The 19,784-nt window shown below is 45.9% G+C and overlaps 1 protein-coding gene across 5 annotated transcripts in view; it reads left to right on the forward strand.

Moving 5' to 3' along the window:
• The first annotated feature begins 244 nt into the window (after window positions 1–244).
• The window catches only part of LOC306707379 (protein quaking-A-like), a 28,872-nt gene continuing 9,332 nt past the window's right edge, over window positions 245–19,784 (forward strand). For 2 of the 5 annotated variants that reach the window (XM_079174809.1, XM_079174808.1), the window contains exons 1-2: window positions 323–384; window positions 17,280–19,601. In XM_079174809.1, the coding sequence (XP_079030935.1) occupies window positions 18,956–19,601 (646 nt within the window). In that variant the 5' untranslated portion in view covers window positions 323–384; window positions 17,280–18,955. Of the gene's footprint in view, window positions 385–17,279; window positions 19,602–19,784 lie in introns of all 5 variants that reach the window. The other 3 variants (XM_079174810.1, XM_079174811.1, XM_079174812.1) reach the window with 3 other exon arrangements.

Here is a 19,784-nt window from a genome sequence, read left to right on the forward strand (position 1 = left end):
CAGGGATCTATTAAGGAAGGGTGTCCTTTCAAAGTTAAAGCTTAAATAGCTGACTAAAGGACCACTCCTGTCAGTCCGCTTCTCTTCACAGGGCCCCGCCGTCCTCTGTGTACGCCTGCCTCTCGCCTCTGCTTCCTCTGATATGCTGTGTTACGGCACTGGTGCTCCAACACACCCACACTCTCACATTCACTCACCATCTCTTTCTCTCTCTCTTTCTCTCTCTCGCTCTCTGTCCAGGAGGAGCAGAACAGAGGGAAGCCAAACTGGGAACACTTAAACGAAGACCTTCATGTCCTGATCACAGTGGAAGACACACAGGGCCGAGCCGAGATCAAGATGAGGAGAGCCGTGGAGGAGGTCAAGAAGCTCCTCGTACCTGCTGTGAGTACATATACACAAAATCATGCACAATGGTAGCTGCTTATGGTCCTATAAGTTATTTAATGCTCTGCAAAAGTGCAGTCGTATTCAGCTCAGGTGTATTATTGCTGAGAGAGACCGTTCCATGATCTTAGACCAAACAACAAGATATTCTGGCTACATATGGAACACCCCCCGCTATCCCACTGTCAGCATCCTGTTTACTTCCATATATATAGACGAGGAGAACAGGTTGGCCGTACCCCCAGCGGAGTGGAAACACATAGCTAGCTGTACACGCCTCCTGTGACTGCCACACTCCATCTCCGCCCTCCCCCCGCCTCGACTTCCTCACACACTGAGCCACCGGTGATGGCTGCTGATAGTCTTTCTGGCATACGATTTGTTTGTTTTCCTGTTTAACTGTGGTGACCAGGTGGACAGGGCAGCTGAAGGCCCAGATACGCCATCAGGTGGCAACGCACGGGGCTTGGTGGTCTGCGGAAACGGGGCCAGCCAATGTCCCAGCATGCAAGGTTAAACACGAGACGCGCTGTTGTTAAGCTGCTCTCCTTCATGCCCTTTATCCCGTTAATACAAAACGATGTTTACACATGTACTTCATTTACATTCTAAAGGACAATCTTTGCACTAGATATAGCTGCATTACAATCCATCAGCATATACAACTTAGTAGAGTTATGACAAACGCTGGGTCAGTGACACCTCAAGGAAGATGAACTCCTTTAATTCTAAACAAGAGGAGGCCAGGAAGGCAATGATAGCACATGAACAGTAACATTTAGTCTCGCTCATCGCCACTGCACTTGTTGTAAGACCTGACACAAGAGGTGCCATCATGCCGGCGTCTCCTGTCTAGACTGATCACTGCTCCCTGTCTGTCTTAGCGAGGCCTGAGCCCAGCCTGACAGTGTGGAAAGCACTTCAATTCATATCTTCTGTTGTTAAGAATTGCTCGTCTTTACTCGGCCTACCCGTCACTACTTTTGGGCACTTGTTTTGTTTCAGAGAGCAGGAGTGTTTCAGATCTCCACAGCCTGTATGCACACACACACAGAGGGTGTTGACACACCACTGCACACACACTCAAGTATGTGCATGTACACAGAAAACGTGAGGATGAAGCCGTCCTTGGAAGCAGCAGCGTGACACAGAATGAGTCACTGTTAACGCGCGTGTACACACACATATATAACAAAACCCCTTTCGGCGTCCTTTTAAGTCAATGACAGCTCTTGGCGGCGAACACTCATCAGACTGGAGTGCCACAAAAATAGCGTCCTCACTTTTCTTCAAATCGCTGTTCATTCTGCAGCCTTCCAGTTGCTTCAAAGATGGTCTGTTGATACAGTACCTGAACCATTTATTGGGTTAAGGAGGAGCTCTCCTCTTTTATTTCTCACACGCAAGAAAGCAGCTTCAAGCTCTTTTGAGACACTCGTAAAACAAATGTTCTCATAAAAAGTTTCAGTCTCCCCTTAATTCAAACAAGAGTTTTATAGAGGTAATTAATGACACATTGCAATCCACGAGGCCGTTTTCCTTCAAGCATTCTTTGTTCATTTTAATGTAATGAAAAGATCCTTCCGTTAGATAGACGATCTGTGAATGCTTCAATTATTGAGGCACTAAGAGCAACAGGTGCACGTGTTAACATTAAAACCTTTCACTCAAAGTACATTTTCAATTAATAATTGCTTTCGAACATATTTTGGTTCTTGCACCGATACCTCATTATCTAGTATTGATCAGAAAGATAAAGCATGTTTAGGTTTGTATTGTAGATCTGACCTTTCATTCTGCTTACAAAAGGGGCCGCACCTCAGTGTCCTGGCACTGGCCTAGGGTGGGACAAATGCATGTCACTAGAAGTGGCATAGTGTCAGTAAGTGTCCAGTAATGCTGGTGCATCGTCCAACCATGAAACCCTGAGGACACTGTATTTCCTTCACGTTGCGTGCATGTGCATGCACACTTGAGTGGGTGGGCGGCAGAGCTGGCTGGCAGTAATGCCCTTTATCATGCTAAACTAGATGGGATTAAAGTATGGACACACTGGGAAACGCACTGTTATAATGAAGGGCATCTTCTCCACGTTCGTCAGTGTAAAATCGCCTTTATTAAATCGCCTTTATTAAATCGTACTGGAAACAAAATGTGAGGCTATGCTTTTTTTATTCCCTTTTCAAGTAACCGGCTTTACTTGCCATTGAGGAGGACTCAGCTGCGGCAATTTAACAAAGAGGGAGAATAGAACGATAGTATGTATGTTGTAGGTTGAGAAAATATTGACTATTGTGTAACGCCCTGTCAATTTTATGGTTGCTCCTTACTCGGCGATTGATTGACAGTTGGAAGAGGTGCTGATGGGAAGTGTAAAGGTTCCCAGTCGCTCCTCTTTGCCCTCTCTAGCGCTGTTATGCTCCCTAGTTCTGTGAACTCTTCAACTCCCCGTGAACTGGGAGCATCCGCGAGATGAGAGAGACAGAGGGGGGGAGAGAGAGAGAGAGAGAGAGAGAGAGAGAGAGAGACGGGTAAAAGAGCTTGATTGAGCTACTCTTTCAAGTGTGGATTTACTCCACTGATCCTGCCCTAGTCCATACACACACTGAATAGCACACACACACATGGACACGCATGCCCAGACGAATACTTCCACATGCATGCACGTACACCCACACACGCACACACTCACTAAAGTGCTCTTCTCATCCCTTGAGTCCGTGGTTAAGGCCCTCAAACGGAGCCGGCAGCAGAGCCCCACTGCACTTTAGGTAACCTCCCCGCTCATATACTTGCAGAGCTGTGTGCATAAACCCCGACTCGTCCCGTACTATGAGCCCCTTCCTTCCTTCCTTCCTAGCCCCCTAGAAGGGCTAGAGAGCAAGAATGACTGACCTATGGTCAGCTATTGCCCTTTGATCTACAACAGCCCCCGGCCAATCGTGAGTGAGACCGAAAACCTGATTTGTGTATATGATTATATACAATGATGTAACCGTCACAATTAAGAATCAGCTCACTGCCGACTTTTGTAAACAGAAAACCCGCTTGAGTCCAATCCACCCGAATTCCCTCCATATGCTGAGTTGTACTCCCAATGTCAAACAACATTTGGATGGTGAACACAGAACTTCCTCTGTTGTGCAATAAAGGGTATCCCATAACTACACGACTTTGTTTTAAGCTGGCCTTTGGCTGTAGAGCCGTTTCAGTGTTATTAATTATCAATCAAGGCCTAACATGTAACATAAAATACAGCAGAGGCACAGACGGTAATCATTCAGTTAATCCCACTATGTGTTTTTTACACAGCAGTTGAGATGTTGTTGGCCTTGTGGTGTCGTTGTGTAGGTGATGAGCGGCAATGTGATCACTCAGTATGACGGCTTATTCAGATCTATCAGAATCCTCTCTCACTGCCGGAAGCTATCGACAGGTGTGACGATGGATAGAGGACACTGAGCTCACGTTTGTGTCCTCACACATGTTTGGCTCAGTTTGGATGCATTTCAGTTGGTGTGTGTGTGTTTGTGATTGACTGACAGGCTTACTCACTGGACATTGTTATGGATATGATAAATTCTCATTGGTCCCCTCGGGTCACTGCACTGTATGATGGGCTTATGGGAAAATGACAGGCAGACAATTGGACCAGGCCATCTGACAGCAGGCAAAGGCCTTGTCCTGAGGTAACCCAAAGGCACCTTTTCCTATTGGATATTAATGTGTTTGGCACTTCTAAATCTCACCCAAGAATAGTTGGATGCAGTGTTTCTTTTAGGGATACATTAAGGAGTCCTTAGATTTGTATCTAACTGAATTGTCAGTGGACAATGGCTTTGACCTTTGCATTATTTTCAGTTAAAATGCTGCTGATCTAGAAAATGATGCATATAATTCTGTTGCATTGCACACTGCAGGTGGTTAAAAAAAACAAGCAGGCTAAATTCTAAAATGTGACTATAAACACATTCACATTTTAATTTGTGTGATGGAGCTGCTGTATGACCATACGATCTTAAAGAGGAGGATCCTGTAGGGATAATCGTGTTATAGCGAGGACTGAAGTCACGCCATGCTGTTTAAGTTATGTGAGATTGTCTGATAACGAAAGCTCCAGACAACAATGTTTACGTTGCTCTACATCTGATTCAGTGCAGTGATGGCCGGCACTCGCCGCAAGGTATCTACAGTACATCAATCGAGGTGCACGCACGCACGCACGCACAGAGCACCTGAGAAGCAGGAAAGGTTGGGTTTGAAAGGAGAACGGCACGCAGAGAAAGAAAGAGCTAGTTGGTGCAGGGGCACTGTGGCCCTGGAGAGCCATGTCTCGCTGAATGAAACAGTCATTACTGAGAACAAAGTGAGCGTGGTAGCAGGCCGGGGGCCTCCAGCACTACTCCGTTTCAACACGTTGGGAGCCCAGTCCTGCAATCTGGCTCCAGCTGACTTCTCCCTGTTGTGCTCCCCTAACTCCCTTCTATTGCACCTTTTTTTTTTTTATTCTATTTTTGGTATTTCTTTTGTAGTTCTAGTGCACATTGTGATGATTATGAGATGGTTTCATCGCTCCACTTTCTTTTTTCACTTTTATAAATGCCTTGGCAGTGGATAGCAAAGAGAGAGCCCTCCATCCCTTTCCGTGTTTGGCTGACCAGGCGCATTGTAGTGCTTCAAGGCCAACACACAGTTTCTCTTTTTGGGCAAACCTGTCTGCCGGCCCCCTTTTTGTTCTCTTTCCCGTCTCTCGCTCCCCTGAGCCTTCTGTGTCTCCTCATTTCTCTTTCTTTTTTGTCTCTCCTCTTTCTCTCTGCTATGGACCACCTTCATGGGAGAACATGCACTAGAGGGTGTTTTTGTAAAAGCGAGACAGATGGACCTCAATGGTCGCCAAGTTTGGCGATCTGCGGGGTGTTGCGTCTGTACTCGCCAGTATGCATCCGGCTTGGCAGAGTGCTACAATGGTACAACTACCAGAGCCACTCGCATGCACAGAGAGACGATGGTGCAGAACAAGCAGAGCTAGATTTAAATGGTGGAAGTCTTCTAGGCAGCGCTGTGCCGACTTTGCAATCAATAAACACCTCTTTTTGGTTTTCTTTGCTTTTTAGCTCTCACTCTGTCCTCCCCTCTCTCTCTGTCAGCAGTGTATGACAAATGAGTACAAAACACCATCTGGCTGCATCCTTCCTAGTGTGCCTCCCCAATTAATGATGTTTATTCTCTGTTAGGCCTACCTATCACTTCCATTCTCTTATTTACTCCCGTTTACTTCCACATCCTCTGCCAGGCATAACATCCAGCCATATCCATAAGAACAGAAGCTCACATTTTCCATTGAGCCTCACCGGTTGGTGCATGCCATTGACTGTGCTTGGTGCACATTATGTTAGCGCTTCTAAAGGCAATGGTCTAAAACGGGTGTTTGTGAGATTATGTGTCTTTGGTTCCTGAAAGGGGAAAAAAAAACTGTTGAGTTGTGATGAAACTAGCTTGTGTGCTTCTATCGTCCCGGGAAATCTCCCCATCATATTGTTTTATTGCCTGTAACCGAGCTGCAAGGCCGGCAGTACAGCTGCAGAGTTCAGGCTGTGACAGAGACACATACACACACACAACACAACTGTTCTTATCCTATGCACTGGTGATGTGTTATTACATCACTATGCCAGCTGCTTCAAGTAGGCTTTGAGGCCTTGCAGGTAGTCAGTGGATAGGTAGGTTCTCGTCAACCTTGCAGCCGCTCCGTCCCTGTAGGCTGTTACTTTCATCAGGCTAATGAAGGAGTTGGATTGGATCATATTAACCCCCTGATCTCTACCTCCCAGGACACCACAGTTACAACAGACTGGACTGTGCTGTTCACTGCTTCTCTTTTTTTAGGTGTGTGTGTGTGAGAGCGAGAATGGTGAGATCAGCCCACCTGCACGTAGACCCAGCATCTCCCGCATGAATGTTAATCATCTTTTTAATTGGCTTCCTTGACTTGGTGACCTCTACTTGAGAATGCAAGCCTGCATCACTGGGCTCCTCCTTCAATGCTGTTTTCTTACTTTGTCTATAATGTGTGTGTGGTGTTTTAGCTTCCATTCACTCCCAGCCAGTAGAGATCGGAACTGGCCAGAAGACAGTGTGACCTGTGACTCCCAGCCAGCCTCTTGTCCTCCACTTTCATCATTATCCATCTTCAAATCGTCAGTGTTTGTACTCATTTATCCGGCCTTCTGGTCCTCATGTGCCCCGCTAACACATCTGAGGCCGATACTTCACAGACACCTATTGGATCCGTGTAGTCAGGAGAGCAGAGGAGAGCACACACTGAAACTGTGTGGCGTATAAATCGCCTCTAATTAATGATCTCGAGGTGATAAGTGGATAATTGGAACTGACCACTCGAACCGTTTTACCACAGGAAACAGATGCGGCTTTCCCGACACTCGTGTCAATAATGACTTTTACTGCATGTCATTTGATTGGTTAATGTGTGAGGAGTGACCGTGATTGACCCTGGCTGGTGAAACCATATATACTCAAGCATGCATGTCTATATTTGTACATGCCAATAGTAAGAGAACTCAAGTCCTTCCACCACTCTTCAGCTACACTCCAGACACCAATACAGCCCTGCTTGACTCCTCTGGCCTGCAAAGCTCAAGCATGACCCTGACTGGCCACCCAGTACTGCTCATAAAATCCACACTTATTTGCAGAAGAATTTTGGTGATATTTTATACTTTGGCCTCACCTCTGAGAGGACTAAACAGAATATTTAGTATTTAGCAGCTCACAAATGTGCAGGAAGAGAAACCCCATCCAACTCTTCTGTAACTTGCATTAAAGACGAGGGCCGATATGTATTGTATATTTCCATAATTTATTTATCTACCACCTTTCTTTCACCTACAGTTTCGGGTCAAGTAAAGGATTGCAATTATTTCAGTGTCTTGCTTTCTCTTCTGTGTTTCTCTTGCTTTCTTTCGGCCCATCTCTCCCCACTCCCTGTTTTCCCCTTAAGTGTGTGTCCTTTCTCATTTTATTTGTTTTTTATGTGTATTTGCCCTTCTCTTGCTGTGTGCTGCTCTTATTTCCTCTCTGGATGATTGAGGGGACAAGCCATTCACCACTCTCTTCCATTACTGTATCTGCAGTGGCCTGAAGGCCACTGCAGCCTGTTAACAACACAGGTTACAAACCACAGAACAGGCTGGAGCTGTCAATGCCAGAGTCACTGATGCATTATAGAACTATCACAATATGTTGTCCATATATTACGTGGAGAGGATGTGCCACAAAGGCCTCTGTTACAAGTTTGCACCTAATTTAAATGACTCAAGTTGCACACATTCCTCCAGTCTAAGCTTTTAATGGCTGTACTACATACAGTAACCAGTGAGCTTCTTTGTGCCAAGTCCCTCGTTTCAGCTCAAACCCAACAGGATGGACTTGGTCCCGTCTTGGCCCAAGGGTTCATCTCCATCTGCCCATATCTCCCCATCTCCAGCACTATGGCTGTCCTGGGGGGCAAACAGGTGGTCCTAACCCTAAAGAATCAGTACCCCTGCAGGGAACAACCTGCCTAAGCCTGGCCACCTTCCCTACTCTTGTCCTCCTGCGGTTTCATTTCCTGGCCCTACAACGGAAATCCGGGCAGACTTCTGCAGCCGATCTCAGAGGCTTGGCCCATCTGCCTCCTGTATGTCTCGGAAATGCACATAGATTCAGATCAGATGGAGCCATTTAAATAAATACCAGGTGACTTTGTCATCACGGGAGTAACTGTGATTAATGTAGATAGAATTTCTTGTGTATGTGTATCTCCCCAGGGGCAGGCCTATAGTATGCTCATTAGCTGAGGGGGTTTGTGTCTCAGAAATGTGTGCTTGCACGTGGTGACGGAACAATGCAGCAATGAAAACAAGAACAAGGGAAGAGGCTTTGTGACTTTGAATTCCACTCGACTGGCTGTTCCCCTCATCATCAGGAGTCTGCTCACGGAGCCACACACAAGAAATGGTGAAAAAAAAGTCTAAAGCGGGGGAAAGATTCCCATTGCAATAACATTTGTGCTGAATGGCACCTTTCATCACTGTCCTCACCTTTCCTCACTTGTTTTACATCCGTCGTTCACAGACTCACTGGTGCGAAGAATCAGGGGAGAAACAGAAGCACGGTAACATATGCGTATGCATTGCTCTAAAAATAATGTGCCCGTTGTCACCGTAAGCGTCAACTTGTATGTTGCGGTATCTGCACGAGGCACACATGTTGCAGTTACGCCAAAAAATATAACAATTTAGCTTCAACCACTGCAAATATCTGCACATATGGAACCAATGTTTCATAGAGGGATATATTTCAATCCATCAAATTCTTAACGATGATGGATCATCCAACAATGAATCACACAAACACATGATTAAGTCTTTCTAGTTGAACAAGCCTAAATGTCAGGCCAGAATAAAGAAGACTTCTTGTTGGTGGTAGCTCTGTTGTCGTCCATTATTGTCCTGAAACAAACCTCAGCTTCATCACACCGCAATTAGCCGTTTCTCTTTTACACCGTCTCCTGGGTTCTTCGTTCCCCCTGTTCCTCCTTGAAACATCATCCTGTTTCTAATCCGCCTCTTTCATTTCTTCCCTCTTCGTGGATTTAGTCCCGTTTCTTCTCTTGTCTCATTTATGTAGATCTTTAAGTCAATCAAGATCCCCAGTGAATGTGCATTCTATGTACACAGGCCCTCTGCACCACTTACAAAATTGCCTTGCCCACTTGTACTGTCCTTTTTTTAATTTCAGTATACACACATACACAGGCACTTTGGTCCCCAGCCACCCAGGTCCCTGACATCATTGTGAAATAGCCCGCTTCCTAATCCACCTGGTTGTGGCCGCTCCAGGGGTTTTTGTCACATGTCCTTATGCATGTGTGTAGGGAGAGGAGGCCTGCTAAGAAGCCCGGGCGGTTTTAATCTGCCCCGGTGCCCCAGTGGCATGGAGTGGGACCCTGCAGGCCCCTGGCCAATCTCTCTGCCTCTCTTTGAAGGTCTCCTTAATCCCCTTACAGTGTGGCAAGGAAGTGCAGATGTGTGTGTGTGTGTGTTTCCGTGTGGAGGTTTTTTTTCATGTGTGCATATGCTTGCGGGTCGATTGTAGGCGAGCTGCGGTTAAGACCCTGCATCTCCAAAGGTCCTGTGCCGATTGAGACTCGTGCACGTTGTCTTTCTTCCGCTCTGCGCCTTTGTCTCGCTCTCACACTCCGCTTTATACGTTGTCCACCCACTGTAGTTTGTGAACTTCCCCAGGGGCGCTACTAGGGCCAAGCTTCATCTGCAAAGTGGGAACACACACACACACACACACACACACACACACACACACACACACACACACACACACACACACACACACACACACACACACACACACACACACACACAGCTTTCATCTCTGTCTCTCCAGCGACTGTGTGTCCCAGTGTTTAGTCAGGAAAATAGGATTGTGTAGAGCTCAGCGTTTAGAGAGCCCAAAGGCCGCACGTCAGACGCAGCCCCTACCGTCTGTGATTTCTTGCTCTGCCAGTCGTTGCTGAAGTCATTTCAAACTCTCACGCTCTCAGTCCCACCAGACAACTCTGGACTGATGGCGTTCTTTGCCTCCTCCACGGTGTCTCGAGTTTAGACGCTTTTTGTTGTTGTTGTTGGTCTTACTTGGGTTCATTTGGTTTGTTTATCACAGTCCTTCTTTTTCACACCGTTATTGTTTGTTAGCGGTGATGTTTACAACACTAGCTGTCTACTGCGCGTTTTCCCATGGTGGAACTTTGGGTTGTGTTCACTGGGGCACAACTAAACTAAAACCAACAATCTCTTTCTTCTGTACAAAAAGCTCTGTTGAAATCCCAAGTTTTTGTTCTTTCTTGGCAGCTAAGGCATGCAGCATCTCTAACACTATCATACAAAGAAAATAGAATACCCAGCGATGCGTTGTAGGGAACTGACTTGGTCAGTCATCAAAAGAACCATAGTGTAACTTGTCTTTTTGGTGACCCAGTTTGTGCATTGTAGAGAAGATTAATATTCATGTGCATTAACTGGACTTCCAGATTTGTACCATAATAAGTCAGATGTGCAGAGGACACCCAAGGAAAGAGTCTAAAGTATTCATGTCCGTAGATCCATTCCAGGTTTGAATCCACGTCTTGCAGGAGGTGCTTAGATCCCTGTTTTAGGAGTCAGGATCTCTGAATGATGCAAATCCCCGAGCGGTATTTAAAGCTCCGAAAATCATCCCTGGCCAAATCCCTTCAAGATATTCCCGGCTCGATTGGATGGCATTAAAGGATCACAGCGACGGAACAATGCACCGTCTGGCAGCCCGGTGGAATGAGGTATAAACGGAGGGGAGGGCAGGCGAGGAGAAAAAGACCAGAGGTGGGTGAATTAGGTAGATACTGAGATTACAATTTGGGAATAAGGGCTGGGAGGACAGAGGAAGGAGAGGGATCGTTATTGGTAGGCAGGGAGCACATGGTGAGAGAAAGGGGACAGGAGAAACAGACAGCTGTTTATTGGGCTGTACAACATGGAGGGACTGAATGATCCCTCCTGCTCTTCGCCTGTGGCATCTCCTCTGCTTTTCCAATCCGGTGCAGAGTAACGAGCTTTAATGATACATCTAAATCTTGTTGTTAAATCTGTATGTATTTTTCTAGGTTATTTATGCGAAGATTAATCCGCTCTTAATGCTGTTATGTTACATGGAATAACAGCCCGGTCTCTGAGGATAAACAAGATCACTCAGAATTTCCTCTTGTACTACTAGAAATGCTTTTGATGGGAGAGGAAAAAACTGTTTCTTTCAGTTCAAGAGAGCGCTCCGAGCTGGTAGAGAAACAGATTTTCGCTCCTTCTCTTTTTTTCCTCTCCTTTCTCCTGACTATGGCAGTGAGTCTATGTATGTGTGTGTGTCAGTTGATACTGATGGGACTAGCACAGAGAACCAAGACTGCCCACTTCACCCCTTTCATCACAATAGAAAGCTATTATAAGCCCCATAGATCCAGGAGCCGGTGCCAGGGCCCAGGCTTCGTCCTCCAACCATGCTTACTTTGCATATAATGTATAATAAAGAGGACCGGTGGAAGTGAACTAGGCTCCACCAATTAAATTCTACTTCTCTGCAACACATAGTAACACCCAGAGCACCAGCCAACGCATGCACATGACAGACCACTCTGACTCTGAGGCCTTGGCCCTCATGAGCTTTGTTATGATGCAGGAAATTAAGTATTAACAGAAGTTAGTTCCTGACTTTATGATGTGCCACTTTCAACTGTACCTCGGTAAGCCACGTGATTGACAGTAATGGGGCGGAGCAGCCGTGATGAGTTTGTAATAATCTGACTGGAGTCAGGTTCACTTCTATGCTAATGAGCTAGTGTGTTGGTGGTTTAGCATGACTAATGGCGCACATCGCTAACAGAGCTGTCTGGGAGCAAGGACGGGAGAAATAAAGCGGCTTTGCTGGGGTGTTGTGGAGGTGTAAGACAGTCGGAGAGGGGAGTTGCAGGAGATTGCGTTTGTTAGTCTTTTGGGGAAAAAGGAAAATACAGTTGAGGCCTGATTCCCTTGGCAGATATGTTCACAAAAGCCGAAGAGCACGACAGAGGAAAGAAAATTGCCTTTGAAAGTGCAGCGGTGAATTTGAGAAAGGACATGCAGCACTTACTCCAGTACGTTCTTTAAAAGTGCTTTTTTATGAGAGAAAAGGAGAAAGGTTATATCCGTTTGTGCAGTGTTTATTCTCCTGTTGCTGATTGATACACAGTCAAAAAAGGGTTTGTTTCTATGTAGTGTTTACTTTCCTTTAGTATTTGATTGATGCATGGTTTTCCATAAGAAAGAAAAAGATGTTTATGGCACAAATGTGTTTTTTCAATTAGTTTGATTGATAGTCTTGTCGTTGAAAACACGGGAATCAGGTTTGCTGCACATGTTTTCCTTTCTTACCCCAATCCAACTTCTAAGTTTGCTTTAGCTGCCTTGAATTGATTAAACTTCCTTGTCACTTGTTTATTTAGTGCGGAGAAGTTTTGAAGCTCGCTACAAGTACTCATTCCTTCCTCCTCTCTAACCTTACGCTTCTGGAGAGTGTGGAATTGTTGATAAGTCGTCTTGGCAGCGTGGCGAGAGTAATCATTTTCCTCCAGATGTTGGAGTTTGGGAGGGAACCAAAAAGAAGGCGAGAGAGGGAGGGGTACGGGAGGAAAACCAGCTGCTGCTGCCGCTACCAGTTCCACCCCTCTACATGAAGTCATCTACTCCTCCCTCCCCAAGACCCCCCTCCTCCACTCTGTAGGGTTTTTTTTCCTCCCCCCTCCTCCTCTGGTTCTCAGTTCTACACATTCTGCCTCTCTGTATCCCAGGAGGCAGCCAGGGCAGGCTGTGTTTACTGCTGAGGTAATTGGAGTAGTTTGGAGGGAGCCTGACCCTGGCCCCGCTCAGGCCTAAGATATGTGTGCAGTAGGGTGTGTGTGTGTGTGTGTGTGTGTGTGTGTGTAGACACATGTGCGCATACGCCTGTTTGTGATGACTGGCAGTGAGGCCAGGGAAGGAAAGCGGGCTTTAGCCAGTGTCAGCCCTCTCGGGAGCAGACAAATTGGTTTTCACTACGCTGTCTTGTCTTTTCCTGTCTTGTATTCTCCGGCTCTCCCTTTTCTTCTTCTTGCATATCTCTCCACCAACTCAGAGATTTATTCAAATTTTCTCTTGTACTTGGGTCGGCAGCACTTTTTTCCCTCCTCCTGGTACTATTTTGTTCCACCTCTCATTCTATCTGTCTCTCCGCTCATCATTTCATCTCCGCCAAGCTGGGCTGTTAGTGGAGCTGAGCTGCATAGACAGTGACTCCTGCCAGATATGAGCAAAAAAAAAAAATCCCCCTCAGCTGCAGCCAGAGACATGAGCAAATTCATCCGACCTGATCCAGGCGCCTGTTGTGTTTATCTGCGGGTGAGATGGATAGGAAAGGGCCCGGAGTCGGGGGGGATGCACGGGGGAGTGAGGGTGCGGCCTTATAAACACTCTCAGGCAGCCGCTCATCTGTTGCTTATTGTCGTCCACGTGCACATGCAGCATCGAACACGAGCTCCATTGTCTGTAACAATTGGCTTCAGCTACAGTTTGTTTGTCATCAACTCGTGAAGTTTTGATCGGCAGAGAGGCAGAACCGAGTGCAGCATGACAGTGATTTAGCATGCATCTAGTGACCTCATCGCAGAGTTGTCGGTTAGCGGCGGTGGGACACGGCTCACCTCCTTTTTAGCTCATCGCACTACCGTCTCCCTTTTCCTCCCTCCCCCGCTCCTCTCCCCCTCCTTCCCTCATCCCTCCGACTTGCTCCTCCCTGATAGCTTTTACCGCTCTGCTGATTTCACAAATAGGACTCATTGATTGAATCTGATTCTTGTGGATAGAGCAGCTTTATTGAGTGGCTTTTCCGCTGATGGACAGGAGCGCGTTGGTATGTGTGCTTGTTACGCACATGCGCGCGTGTGTGTGTGTGTGCGCACGCGCGCGTTAGGGACGATAAAGGAAAACATCCTTTCCCCTCATCCCTGTCATTTTATAATTCAGCAGCTATTCCTCTCCTGGGAATTCCAGCAGCCAGATCATTACAGACACACATGCAGCATGCTCACACACACACATGTGGTCCTAGTGATGGCTACGTCTGAGTGAATGTTTTATTATGGCTGGTGTGTGCTGACTGAGAAGTCAGTTAATTGTGGCAACACCTTGAAGTGTTAACTGCTCTCCCTGGCGCTGTTCATCAAACATTCATCTAAGCTGTGCTTCAGCGGGAGGAAGCTGGCCCGGTCCACCCGGGGCGATGCGACTTAAGTAGGTCCAACCCCACACCAGCCGCTTTATCTTTTGGTTTACCCTGATCTCACGGCTCCTCTCTGCAGCCACCTCGAATCTGCTATCTTACTTGTTGTTGTGTAGCTAGAACCGGGGCGCTAACACTTCCAACACCATCGCCGACCATTTAACCCTCACAGCCCCGCAGATCCATCATCATACAACACGCACAAACAGCCCCAACACTCGGCATGCACCCCTATACAGTGTTGTGGGAGACCAACCCCACCTCTTAACAACCTCTGAATGTGCTCATTATTTTTTCTCTGAATTTTAAAAGATCACTCTCGTCACAAAGTGTTTTAAGTGTGGCCACAAAAGACACTGTTGGTCTGTGGTTCTCCATTTTGCACTCAAACTGCAGGGACACACTGTGCTTGTGAGGGCTTCCCGCGCTAGATTTGAGGGGAACATCTAAGGAGCCGTTTGAATTATTGTTGGTAGAAAACAGGCCTCTGTGTTTATGGAAAGCTACCGAGCAAAGAGTGGTTTCAGCGGAGTGGATGGTGTTTATACAGCTCTCCATACGGTGACAACAAAAGAGCAAAGACAAATGTTTGATTTATTGTTGCCACAAACGTGTTAAGCTTTGAAAGCACATCATGGAGCCTCCTCCATGATGTGCATTTGGTGAAGTTCTGTTCTTATTTTGTCTCGTCGTTTTCTCTTTCCTGCCCTCATTTGTCAGTTTTGTCGAGCAAGTCAGCTTGGCCCGCTTCCAAAGAACCACCGAGTTTTTTTTTGGAGACGCTTCTACACACGCACACACGCACACACACTCACAGCTGTTTTGATTCATGAAAGCAAAGTACAGACTTTTTTGTTGCCTTTTTTTGTACAAAGGTGAAGAGGTCAAGATCTCAGTTAATTTGGGATGTGAAGAAGAAGAAGAACTCTGAGAGAAGGAAGTAACAAAGAGGGGAACCAAATGTGATATTGGATTTAATAGTGTTTACTTTGCTCTCTTGCAGGTGTGATAGGCAGTTATTTCAGGGCTTGTGTATTCGTGTTTACATAGAGATTGCAGCGTCTAATTAGTTGTGATTTTGGCTCTCCATTGAGTCGGGTTTACTTGCCAATATTAGCTGGGCTAGCTGTTGACCTGGGCCATGTTCAATTAGCCTAGTGTGGTTATCATCGTTGACACTGCGTGTCAAGCGGCCCTCTCTTCACCTCCGAGGTTGTTAACGAGGGAACAAAACGGGGCATGGCAACTATTTAGGAGCTTATTTTGGTGCGTTTGTGTGTATGTTTAAGAAAAGATACAGTTTTCATAACTACAAACTGGATAATTTGGACAACTGATGCTCAGGGTCTGATTTAATACAAAGTACACTGTTTAATACAAAATACAGCAGAAATAACATGGGCATGTACAACTGTGTACATGCCCATGTTATTTCTATTCGGCTGCATTATAACTGAACATTTTCTCAGCTCTGTGATGCAAATCATCACACACTGAATACGAGAAATATTTGAACGATTTAAGTTTCATCACCAATGTTTGCATTGGTAACCGTTTCTCTGTCTTCGCAGGGGAAAGTATTGTTATTTTTGTGCATATGAGTCTTCCCCATTAAAATGAAAAAAGAGCCGGAGCACAGCGGAGGTAGCAAGGGAGAGAAAGCAGTAGAGAGAATTTCCTTGCTTCATTAATTGGCAGCTCTGTGGTACACTAAACATTGGGCACACACACACACACACAGCTAAATGTGTGAGCTGCGACTGCTCTGAAGCCACTGCTTTATATTTAGTCAAGGGAGACCAGGCTCTGTCACTTTTTCTCTTGCTTAACCTCGCTCTTTCTCTTCCGCTCTCTGTGGTCGTGTTGAAGAGGAGTCTCATGGGAGGGCTTAACTCTGAGCCCCTATTCTTTTTTCTCTCTTCTTCTTCTTCTCTACTTTACTTCCCCCTTCTACGTCTTTCTTTCCTTATCATCGTCTGAATAGAGCAGCGTACTGTTGTTAAGCCTGGTCCAGGAGTGCAGAGATAGAATAGAGAACGGGGAGGATGTTCAGTAGCTGCCCTCCTGCTTTTATTACTGCCAGCATCATGTGTTTACAGGCAGATGCAGAGTGCACATCCATGAGCCACCACTCTTTGTACCGTATAAGTTGAAATGATGGAGCGTCCAATTTCTCCCTTTTAGCAGCGAAAGGCATGAAATCAATAGTTCACGTCAGGTGAGACTGAGGTCAGCGAGGCTCCACGTGGCTATCTCCGCACCCTTCACTTTGGAGAGTAATTCCCATGAGGCCTCTGCTGAAATTATGATGTACAACCTGGAAAATCACAGGGGCTTTTGTGTTGTCATGGTTATTGAGTGTTCGGTAGCTTCAGGGGAAATGGATTTTTGGTGGTGGGGGGGGGGGGGGGTTGCAGAAAGCACAGGGGAGGAATGGAATGGGTGTGAGCGGGAGGAGGGGGGTGCTATCTTAATTGCTTTCCGTGAATAATTTCAGTCCCCTAATTTGGCAATAATGACAGCGGCTGCGGCTTTTGTATTTATTTATCCAAACATTAATTGACAGTACTGACATTAGCCAGGGCGGTTATGGCGCATTTGATTGCGCACAAGGGAGCAAAGAAAATTACAGTAATTATCATTCTGATATGGATTATGAATATGCATTCCCACACTTAATGTGTCTGTCAGCATTTTCGTAACAAGGCACTCTGCCACGACAACAGCATTTTAGCTTATCTCCATCTCTGTTTCCCTAAACCCAATCCAACCCGGTGCGGGTAGAGAACAGACGCCATGTATTGTCTGAATGATTTAGCTTCCCCACTGTAGCTTTTTAACAATGCCCGCGCATGTGATAGGGAGAAACGGTCGCCATGTGGCTTGTTTCAACGGGCCCATAAAGGGGCCTCAGCTTGTGGAATTAATTGGGATTAATGTGTGGTGGGTTATTGTGAATGAACATTAAAGTTCCTGATTTCTTTTTTTTTTTTTAACAGGCCGAGGGAGAAGACAATTTGAAGAAGATGCAGCTGATGGAGCTGGCGATTCTCAACGGGACATACAGAGACAACAACATCAAAACACGTAAGTGAGCTTCCATAGAAGCACATAATTAACACAATCCATCCGTTTTTGCACCATAAACAGCTGATTTGTGACCGTCATTGACCATACTTAACTCTATATTATACTTTCTGTATTTCTCATTAACTATATCATAATATCTGTGACCACTAGCAGACCTCTTTCTCTCAAGCTCTCCAAACAATCCATGTTTACCTCCTACCTACCCAGCCATGAGTAGGAGATCTTCCATTCTGTTCTACTCCTCCCCCCCCCCCCATCCCCCATCCTGCAATCCAGATGCCATCACTCTGTATCACTTGCTCTTGGCGAACTCTTTCAGCACATTGCTGTATTCCAGCTGCTCACCAATGCATGTTGGTCACTAGCTCACATGTCTACAGTGTTTGCTTTGTTATCGATCCGTGAGTCCTTCGCTCTTTTCATATTCAGTAGTGATCCAAAATTGTAATAATGAAAACAGTTATTTTGTTGTTCATTTATAAATCCAACACAAAAAAAAGCGTGTTTTTCTTACTTTTGATTTAATGCCTCAAGAAAATTCTTATTTAGATTTTGAATGAGTCAGATTTGTGTGACCAGGATGACCAACTTGTGTCTTGCACTAAGAAGTCCGTAACTTCCTGGTCACACAAGTCGGACACATTTAATATCAAAATAAGATTCAGCCTGTTGCCCGTTTTTAAATTTTCCAATTTTGACTTGAGCATCAAATCGAAAAACGAAAAGCTTGTTTTTAGTTTTTTTGTGTTTGATTCATAACTGACGACAGCGCATCATTTTGTCTTTTTCCAATTTTGGATTCCCAATTAAATATGAAAAGAACAAATTCTACACCGACTTTAATCACCAAATGCCATTTCTAAAATGCATAATCACATCTATGATTTGGATATAATGAATTATATAAAGCCAGAACTTGTGCATTTACTCTCTGGACCGTGGATTATGTTCTTAATTATCATTCAAAATGTAATTTATTATCACAACATCAGAAGCTGGGTTCTTCGATATACTTGGACTCTATTAAATGAAACTATAGGTGCTTAATTTCACTGTTTCATTTTCCCTATTTAACATGTATCTGCTCAAATGTTCTGGTCCACCATCTGACTCTAGTCCACAAAGCGCTTGATTTAATTCACCTGCCTTTCGGGAAGCTTGTGTCACCACTCCACACATCTACATCTCTGTGTGTTCACTTGTTATCCATCTTAAACGGACTGCTGACTATGTGGGGGATCAAAAGTTACTAACAACTTAAATATAGAAGTACGTTCCCATCGTCTTCGATGATCATCTTCAGGCCTAAACTCCTGATCAGTCGTCTCTTCATTGAGTGTTTCTCCTCTGCATACAGTCAACAGCTCTGTTTCTGTTGGCATGCGTGTCGTTTACCTCACCTGTGCCATTTCCAGTAGATGAATGTACTGCTGCCGTGGTGATTTGTATGCTTTTGAATGCATTGGGATGACCGCAGCATTTTGTGCTTCCTGTGTTTTGGTGTGAGGGGCGTTGTTTTTATTTTGTTTGGCTATGTTGACTTTTTTTCCTTTGCAACAGATTGTGGCTTCAGTGGTTCACCACCATGATCATTGCATGGACTAATTTTCCCTTTTGCCCCCCTTCCTCTTCCCCTCTCTACCTGCCACTTCCCGTTACCTCTTCTTTTTCCTCCTTTTGTATTTTCACCTTTCACTGTTCATCTGTGATTATGATCAACCACACTCCACTTTTATCTCTTGTCCTTCTTTCTTTCTTTCTACTCCTGTCCTTTGCTCTCTTGCTTATGGCAGCCACCCTTGCATTCTCTCTTGCAGCGGCGGCAGCGGCCGCTCAGGGCCAACGTCTCATAGCGGCCCCCAATGGTCAGGTGATGCCTCCCCAGGCTCTCCGGCCCCAAACACCAGGCGGGGGCACCATCATGAACCTCATCCGATCCCCTCAGATGGCTGCCATGATGCCCAATGGCACCCCCACCCTGGTGCCTCCCTCAGCGGAGGGCGGTCTTATCTACACCACCCCATACGACTACCCTTACGCCCTGGCACCCAGCTCCCTGCTGGAGTATCCCATCGAGCACAGTGGGGTTCTAGGTAAGAGAGCCTGGGGGAGCATGGGTCCAGGTACAATGGCCAACTTTAGCCAGTTTGGACAGGAGGGCAGCTTGTTTTACCCCGGAGCTGGGGTGCTGGACGCGGCTGCCATGAGCCACAGTCAGGACTTGTTGAAAGGTAAATATGTCGTGTCTACCTGAGGATCAAAAACAGACAAACTCACAGAGTGGATGTGCTGGTGAAGCTCTTGGTAATGGGATGACCAGCTATGTGGCTCATATGGACACTGTATTAAAAAAGGCAAAGGGGGACAAAAAAAAAAAAACAACCTTGTGAGGGCTAGTCTCCTGGAAAGTTTAT

The sequence above is a fragment of the Pholis gunnellus genome, assembly GCF_910591455.1.
Source record: "Pholis gunnellus genome assembly, chromosome: 15".
Taxonomy (NCBI): domain Eukaryota; kingdom Metazoa; phylum Chordata; class Actinopteri; order Perciformes; family Pholidae; genus Pholis; species Pholis gunnellus.